The 9,130-nt window shown below is 55.0% G+C and overlaps 1 protein-coding gene across 2 annotated transcripts; it reads right to left on the bottom strand.

The window, feature by feature from the left end:
- Window positions 1-441: 441 nt before the first annotated feature.
- On the bottom strand, window positions 442-2,052 carry TP53INP2 (tumor protein p53 inducible nuclear protein 2; the record flags this gene model as incomplete). Of its 2 annotated transcripts, none has more annotated exons than XM_082856894.1 (3): window positions 442-701; window positions 1,155-1,443; window positions 1,929-2,052. In XM_082856894.1, 3 exons carry the CDS (start codon window positions 2,050-2,052, stop codon window positions 452-454), a joined length of 663 nt encoding a protein of 220 aa, XP_082713020.1. In that variant the 3' UTR covers window positions 442-451. The 2 variants fall into 2 exon arrangements, with proteins under 2 accessions (XP_082713020.1, XP_082713021.1); XM_082856895.1 differs by having other exon boundaries at window positions 1,155-1,320.
- Window positions 2,053-9,130: the final 7,078 nt, after the last annotated feature.

Raw genomic sequence — 9,130 nt, 5'->3', positions numbered from 1 at the left:
CTCGTAAAGTGGGAGCTGAAGGTAGGGAATGAGCCAGATATGAAACTGGAAGAAGACACTCTCAGAAATAGTAGTGGGCCAGAGTAGAGGACCGGAGGGCAGGGATGGAGAATGTCAGGGCAAAGATCAGGATGGGAACCGACGGAGTGTCGGCGGTGGGGGAGATGGAGGATTAGATGCCAGAAGGGGCCAGAAGGTGGGAGGGTGAAGGGAGAGGGGGAGGTTCAGAAGCGGATTAGAGGATCAGAGATAGGGAAATAGAAGGAGTAGGAGAGAGAGAGAGAGAGAGTGAGGCCATCACCCCCACCTCACACACTTAAGAAGAAGGGAGGTTGTGGTGTCCAGCCCGAAGTGGGCTGCAGGCGCCCCTCAAGCAGCACACTGGCTGCGGCGGAGGGGCTGGATAGGGGTCGGGAGTCAGCGAGGGGTTTGCGGCACGGCCGGCGGAAGCTCAGTAGTTGAACTGGCGCTGGCACGGCTGGTAGACAAAGCTGCCCTGGTGCTTGGGCCGGCGCGGACGGCTCTCGCGGGCGCGGTTCTGCCGTTGCACCACCTTGGCGCTCAGAGCGTGGCGCTCGGCCCGCTGCCGGGCCCGCTGCAGGCGCCGCGCCTGGCCCGCCTTCTCCAGCAGTGTGGCCCGCGCCGGCAGAGGGGCGGCGTGGTGCAGGGCCCGGGGTTCACGGCGAGCAGGCGCCAACTCCCTGAGGGGACAGAGCGAGGCAGTCAGGGCTAGACAAGTCGTGGGGGACGGAGGAGAGCGCTGGCACTTCCCACCCTGTCCCCGCACCCTCGCACGATTTGGTCTCTGCTCCTAGGGGGTCGCACAATGCCCTTCTTGTGGGTACCAACCATTCCTCCAAGCCAACCTGGAGATGCCTACCGTCTCAGCGATCCCGAGCCTCGAAGCTCTGTCTCTCTCAAGCCCCGCCCTAGCCACGAAGCCACGCCTCTCCCTATCTCAAAGCCCCGCCCCTTTACCTTCAGGCCTAGCTTCATTCCGGCCCATGGGCCCCGCCCTTTGCCTCGAAGACCCACCTCTAAAGGCCCCGCCCCGGCACTGCCAGGGGGTCTCCTGGGCTCGCTCCTGCAGCGGGGACCCTAACCTCCAAGACAAGCTTCTCTAGGCCTCCAGGCTCCGCCCCCGGCCGGCTCACCCGTCGCTAAGGTCTCCGTCTGGCAGGGCGGCGTCAGGGTGCGGGGAAGGAGGTCCCGGCTCCAGCACTATGGTGCTGCCGGTCACGTAAACGGACATGCTGGGGTGCTCGATGAGGAGGTCCTCCAGGGGGCTGCTCTGGAGGCGGGCAGGCCCGAGCCCAGGCCCTTCCGCAGTAAAACAGGCCGGAGGGGTAACAAACCAGCTCTCATCCATCAAGGAGGGTGCGGGCGGAGGGCGGCCCGCAGGAGCCGGGGCGGCCCCGGGGCTGGGTGGAGCTGTGAAGCTGTCTACGTGGCGCGGGAGGGGGAGCCAGCAGGGAGACACACACACACACACACACACACACACACACACACACACACACACACACACACACACACACACACACACACACACACACACACACACACACACACACACACACACACACACACACCGGACACAATGGGGCAGGGAGAGAAAGAGCATCGTTAGTCCGACACGCAGCCCCGCCCACCATACCCAATGGGCATCCACAGTCTCGACCTGCTGCCCTAGGGCGCGTGAGGTGTGGACTCCAACACTGTACCGCCAGGAGATGGCCCCAGCTTGCATGAGATGGGGCCCTGTTACCCTCCACCTCCAATATTACTGCCTCAGCCCCAATTTGCCCAGTAGGCCTGGGGGAACTCCCCAACCCCTTAGCAGCTCCCTGCTCAACTGCTCGGCCACTTGCCCTAATGACGACTTCACAGGCCCAGGAGTCAGTCCTGGCCCCAGACTCGGGCCTCACCCGCCAGGTCAATAATGAGCCAGCCATCCACTTCATCCTCCTCGGAGACGAAGGCTCGAGGGCAGTCGGGGTCCTCGGGGGGCGCCGGGGAGCTGAAGAAGAGGCTGGTGAGGCGCTGGAGCATGATGGGGGAGTGAAGAGGCCTCAGGGGGCTGCCCTATGGCAGTGCAGAAACCTGGGAGGTAGAGAGGAGTCAGAGGCACCACAGACTGGTCTCCCCATTGTGGCTGGGGATACCTCCCCCAGCCCCCAGAACAGTGATAAGGGTACAACAAGGATGCGTGGGAAAGCTTTCTCGTGTGTGTCTGTGTGTGTGTGTGTCTGTGTGTGTGTATTTGTGTGTGTTTGTGTTCCCTTTCTGGTAAGTCAGCCTGCCTTCAAGCTTTTGTTTTCTGTATGACCTTAGAAGTTATTTAACTTACCTGTGCTTTAGTTTTCTCATCTGTCAAATGGCAAGGATAATAGTATCCTCCTCTCAGCCCTTAAAGGAATTAAATGAGCTAATAATAGTATCCTCTCTGGGCTCTCATTAAGAATTAAATGAGCTAAATACAAAGTGCTCAGAACAGCACCTGGGCACAGAGTAAGCATTCAATAAACTAAGCAACTAGTTTATTATTAATAATTATTAATATTGTTGCATGCTCTAGGAGTGATATATATGACCAGACTCTGTCGGGGAATGTTCCCCAGAGGATTGGACATCCAACCTGGACCTTGAAGGGTAAAAATAGTTCTCCAAGCAAGGAAGAAATCGCCCAGTATTGTGATTATTTATCATCACCATCATCATCGTCATCATCATCATCATATAGCTAACATTCATGTGCCAAGTACTATACTAAGCACTTTACCTATATTACCTCATGTAATCCCCATGATTACTCTAGGAAGTGGGTATGATTATTATCCCTTTTTTGTGTGTGTGTGGTACGCGGGCCTCTCACTGTTGTGGCCTCTCCCGTTGCGGAGCACAGGCTCTGGACACGCGCAGGCTCAGCGGCCATGGCTCACGGGCCCAGCTGCTCTGCGGCATGTGGGATCTTCCCAGACCAGGGCACAAACCCATGTCCCCTGCATCAGCAGGCGGACTCTCAACCACTGCGCCACCAGGGAAGCCCCTATCCCTTTTTTATAGGTGAAGAAACTGAGGCTCAGAGATGTAAGATAATTGGCCCCAAATCTCAAGCTAGTAAGACACAGAGGATTTTAACCCGTGCAGATTCCAGATCACTATACTCCATTGCCTTTGCTGGGTATCTGTCTGGATTAGGCATTTTTAACTTAGTGGCCTGGGGCCATGGTCCATGTGTATTTTTCTGAAAAGAAGGACCTTGGTTTTCATCATGATTTCCTAAACAGCGGTCCTTGACCCCAGAGATTAAGAACCACTACTTGAGTCTGTGTGGCTTGAAAAGTGCTCCCTAGCAGAAATCCCACAGAACAGCTACCATCCTCACCCTGTGATCGCATAGGCCTCAACTGTGTCTGTCAGATGAAGATCCTATTCCCACAGGCCCTCCCCCTCTTACTGCCTATTCCCAAGCTCCTGCTCAAGGGCAGCATCCCTGGCTAGGAGGAAGAAGATCAGGTTGCCTGGCCCGAGGGAGACAGCAGGTCAGTGGGAGGTGATGATGGAGAGAGGGAGCTATCAGACCGCAGGAGCCCTTAAGTATGAGGACTGAGGGTTTGACCAGGACTCAAGCCCTCAATCAGTCCTTCCCTCAGTGAAGATGAGGAAGGAGACCCCCTGCTCCAGGAATGTAAACACCAAGCCTACCTCAGGACTAGACCTGGGCTAGGGGCTGCTGGCCAGGCCCCCTGGATGTCCCTGGAGCTTGACTCTCCACATGTCCCTGAAGATAGCCAACAGTTAGTTTTGCTACTCAGCCACTTGTCACCTTCCTCTAAGGATGTTTCCACACGTTCTATAAAACTCCCTGGGGGCATGTCCACACTTCCATTCCCTGGAGGCATTCTACTCTTATTGCTAACCCACCTGGGGTATTTCTTATGGTTGTTGCTACCTCTCCCGATCCCTGGGTATATTTTCACACTTGCCACAGAATCACCTAAACTCTATGCCCTGAGAGTACTTATACATTTTGCAGATCCACGGTGGGCTCCAGAAGAAAGTGCTGCCTGGGTATTGGCCTCCCTGGTGGTAGATCTTCCGGGATTATGAAAGGTTGGGCCACTCTCAACTAGTGCCCGCCCAGCACAAGCCACATATCCCAACCCATCTGTAGCCACAGGGAGTTAGTGACTCAGTTACCAAAAATCCAGAGAGTTTGGCCCCTCCTGAAGGAAGGGAAGACTGGGGCCTTGTTGAGGCACACCCTCTTTCCAAGGACCTACTGCTTTCACTGAGAAAATGAAAAGGAAGTTAATAGGTGTTTCAGGAGACATGATATTCACCCAGCCCATTTTGCGAGCTGAGGATCAGAGGACATAAATCTACCCAAAGACACATGGCTAGATGGTGGCAGAGCAGGCCTAGCCCCAGGTCACTGAGCATTCAGTCCAGAGTGAACACAGTCAGGAAGCCCTCAGTAAACAACCCCCAAAATATAATGATGCAGGGGACACGGGGAAGTCAGACAGGAGTCAGACTTTGATCAAGTCACTGCCTCTCTCAGCTATAAAAGGGTCTGAGGTTCCTGGCACCAAGATTCATCCTGCATTTTCCAGAGCACCCACTGTGTACCAGAGTCTACTCTGGGCCTCCTCAAATTACAAACAGATTGAGGTAAGGGAGGCTTAGGGTGGGGGAAGCTCCCTGCCTGAGGTCACAGAGAAAGTCAGTGACAGAGCCAGAACTGACAACCTCACCAGCCAGCCAGTGGCTGCCTCCTCTCATGACCACTAAGGGAGGCTCCCAGGATTTTTCTTTCCCAGCCCTGACAGTTCCTGGTTCTTACATTCCCAGCTCTGCTCCAGGGAGAACCATTCCCATTAATAACTATAGCAGCTGTGCCCAGAATAACACTGGAGCCCCAAGCCACCTCTACCCCATCCAGGCCATCCTTGAGCAAAGTCTAGGCTGGGATGGGACTGCTGGTCCAGCCCGTAGGCCCATCTATTTGGAAAGTCAGAGGCTCTCCTTCTCCCGCTCCTTCTCTGGTCCCTCTCTGTGAGCAGAGAGGGGCAGCACAAGCCTTGTAGTCCCTAGCACTAGGCCAGGTCAGTCCTCTCTAGCTGACAACTCTGGGGCTGGGAGGTGAAGAAGAGCCAAACAGAGGGAACTCTCACCTCCACTCCATCCCAACATCGGAGACACCCTGAGGCAGGCATTGCCTCACAATTTCTGTGGTCAGAACAGCTAGGAGGCAGTGATTTTATTGGGCTTGGCAACTCCAAAGAACAGAGTGAGTGTCAGAGCCTCAAAAGGGGACCCAATCTCCAGAGACCTCCTGGGAAAAGATCCAGGAGTGAGGAAACCTAGGAGCTCTATCAAATTTAAATAGTGCTTAGCCCAAGGTAGAGTCTTCAGTGGAAGGAGGATGTGTAACTTGTTACTTGTAATGAGCTCCTACTAGCTATGTGCCCATGGCTAATGCATCTGCTACTCACTAGGTAGGCATGACTCTAACTGGTTGCATGACTTCAAGTAAGCTATTTCCCCTCTCAGCGCCTCAGTTTCCCTTCCATGAAATGGGGTCTAAGACCCCTCGTTTGGGGGCTGGGAATGACGTCAGCTAAGGCGCTTCTCACATGTCAGGGATTCGGAGAAAGTTATGATGTTAGTCCCAGGGGTGCAGAACCTGGAGCCAAAGGGAGGGGGTTGTATCACCATCTGGCGCTGCCCCAGTGACCTGGAGCCGAAGCTTCAAGGGCCCCTGAACTCCTGACAACCCCCTCCCCCCAACCTAGACCCAGTAGCGCCTTCGGAACCTCTCTCAAGTCGCAAGAAGAAAGTAGGGGATCAGAGGCTTGACCCCAGCTCCTGGATTAGCCCAGGAAACTGGAGGACCCTCTGGTCCCGCTGCCTTTCAGCGTCACTCACCCATAGGCCCAGCCCCGACCCAGCGCCCAACGGGTCACCGGAGGACAAGCGACCTGAGCCGAGAGGCGGGGAGGGGGGCGGTGCCGGCCTTGGTGACGTCTCAATGTCATATGCAAATAGGGAGACGTCATGGTCTACCGGGCTTGCGGCAGCCAATCCGGAGACGGGAATGCAGCCCCGGAGGCCGCCGGCGGAGACAGACAAAGACCCGGGAGCTGGGGGCGCGGGGCGTGTCCCCAGGCTCCGGGAGCCCCCTGGCCAAAGCGGGTCGGAACTCACCTGGGGACTGGGGCGGTGCGGCAGGCGGAGGTGGCGCTGAGGTAGTTGTGAGGCGGGGCGTCCCGGGGTCGGCGGCTGATCACAGGCGCGGCCGCATCGCGGGGGCTGGGCGGGAAGGCGGCTGGGGTACGTGTCGGACGCTCAGGGCTGCTGCGCTCGCCCGCGGGGCTTTGAGTCTGTGCAGCCGCCGCTGCTGTGCTCACGGCACAAATTGGAACGTTCAAACAGCTGATTGTGATGTCACAAAGGGGCCCGCCCGCCTCGCGTCACCGACCGGCGGAGCAGCGGCCAATCCCGTGTTTCGGATCCCCCCTCCCCGCCTCCTCCACGGTTCGCTGGCTAGTGGCTCCCTCCCCGGGATCCCGACTCCGATCCTAGGGGCGGCGGCCCGGAGAAGCGACTGCAGGAAGCTTGGACCCCCTACCCCTGGACGACCCACGGACCTCTCAAAGAGGAGGGTTCCCACTCCTTTCTACGAGATCCCCATCTTCCTGCGCTCCCTCCGCCTATCTCAGCGCCCTCACCTCTCGCACTGCCCCTCTTGTCCTTTCACCTGCATCCTATATCCACGTCCCTCAATCTTTACCCTTTTCTCAACTCCACACCAAGTTCGTGCACCTCCCTCCTCCTCACCACCCTTCTCCCTGCTCTCCCTTTTCTGTCTCACCTTCTCAGCGTATGCGTTCGCTGCTTTCCCACCCCATTTTTCCTCAGCTGGGCAGGCTTGAGAGGTGGGGGACATCCCTTTTCTCTGGTTCCAGGGGATCACCCGGCAGTATAGAAGAGTTGGTTAGGCTGACAGGAAATTTTGCGGAGTAGGACTTGGAGAGGAATTGCTCTGGGCTGAATAACCATTGAGTGCTCAGCACTGGAAAGTTTACACACCTTATTAACACATTCTGCTGCAGGGGCTGGACAGAAAAGTGACAGGGCAGGGACTGGTTATTAGCCCGGATTTACACACACGGAAACAGACAAATCTCACTAACTGTTAGTATGTAGATTCATATTCAATAATATACTCAACAGAAACTATTGCCGCTGCCAGACCAGTAGCTGACATTTATTGAACACTTACTGAGTGCCAGGCACTGTGCTATACTGCTTTATATGTGTTTTGATCTTCACAACAGTCCCAAAAGGTGGGTGTTATCCTCCTTTTCCAGTTGAGGAAACAGCCTCAGAGAGCCTAAGTGACTTCCCAAGGTCACACAGCTATAGTAAATGGCAGAGCCAGGATTTGAACCCATAGTTCCTGGCTCCAACTCTCTCCACTCTCTACATGCATCAGATTATCAAAACCCCAGAGTGCTTCAGCCTCCCCCAGGAGACCTGGGCACAGCCCTGATTTCCCCTAAACTTGCTGTGTGACCTCAAGCAAGTCATGTTACCTCTCTGGGCCTCAATTTCCTTATCTGTCAAATCTAACATACCCAGTTACCTTTTTTTTTTTTTGGCTGCTGCGCTCTGGCTTTATATGCAGCGAGCAAGGGCTACTCTTCGTTGCGGTGTGAGGGCTTCTCATTGTGGTGGTTTCTCTTGTTGCAGAGCATGGGCTCTAGGCGCATGGGCTTCAGTAGCTGTGGCATACGGGCTCAGTAGTTGTGGCGCATGGGCTTAGTTGCTCCGTGGCATGTGGGATATTCCCGGACCAGGGATCGAACTTGTGTCCCCTGCATTGGCAGGCGGATTCTTAACCACTGAGCCACCAGGGAAGTCCCAAGTTTCCTTTTAGATATTCTTTCAAACTCTCCATCCTCAGGTTTATTCCAATCCCATATTCTAGGCCCCCAGCGTTCCCAGTGGCCTGGGAAATGCCTGAAAGACTACAAATACACATCCTCAGAGTCTCTAGAGGTTCTGGGTCCTTTCTTAGTAGAGCAGGGATGGTGGGGATGGGTCTGTGAGCTGTCCATCTGGTCCATCAGGAGGCAGGGGATGAGCTAGGCCAGAGCTTCTGCTCTGGTGATAAAATCCCAGCCTAATATCAAATCCTAGAAGGACTCCTCTGTCCTAGCAACTAGGAGAAGGATCCTGGAAATAATACCCAGAGGCTTGACTGGGGTGTAGGGGATGTAGAGCAGTGTTTTGGCCCTTGGAGGGTTGTCCCCAAAGCATCCTCATTCTTTGCAACCCTGAGTCTCTGCCCATCACATCTGCTTCCTGCTAACCTCATACCCTCTCTTGACCTCTCGCTGACTTAAAGTAAATAATCCCTAACACGCCTCTGTTGTCACACCACTTGCCTGCGCTAAAACCTTCTGTGGCTCCCACAGTACCATGCTCCTTAATACAGCATTTGTGGCCTTCCATGATCCAGCCCCAGTTCTCTCCAGCTTTATTCCCCTTCTTCACTTACACACACCTTGTGCTAAGGTCAAACTCCTCATTGTCTCTTCAACTCTCTCCCACAACCACACTTTGGCTCAAGCTCTTTCCTGGAATGCCCTCTTCAGCCCTTTCTGAATTCAGAGCTTTCCTGTCTTCAAGATTCTACTCACCCCGTCTTCCTCTAGGTAGCCTTTCCTGTCCTCACCCATGGTCCAGAGCTACCTTGATGGACAGTACAGTTATTTATTTGTTCAATAAACAGTAAGTCATGGTGACTAATTGTGTGTATGTGTTTTCCCAGGTAGATGGTGGGCATCCCAAAGGCAGGATCTCAGTCCATATACTCCCATCACTCAGCCTGTGCTGGGCCTGGCATAGAGTAGACTCTAATCAAAGGCTCAACGATTAAAAGCTGGGGACTTCCCTGGTGGTGCAGGGGTTAAGAATCTGCCTACCAATGCAGGGGATATGGGTTCAAGCCCTGGTCCGGGAAGATCCCACATGCTGCGGAGTAACTAAGCCCTTGCGCCACAACTACTAAGCCCATGTGCCACAACTACTGTGGCCTAGAGCCGGTGCTCTGCAA

Source organism: Leucopleurus acutus (genome assembly GCF_964270905.1).
Source record: "Leucopleurus acutus genome assembly, chromosome: 16".
Classification (NCBI taxonomy): domain Eukaryota; kingdom Metazoa; phylum Chordata; class Mammalia; order Artiodactyla; family Delphinidae; genus Leucopleurus; species Leucopleurus acutus.
Note: the sequence above shows the minus strand (reverse complement) of the source record. Positions and strands in the feature narration are given on the sequence as shown.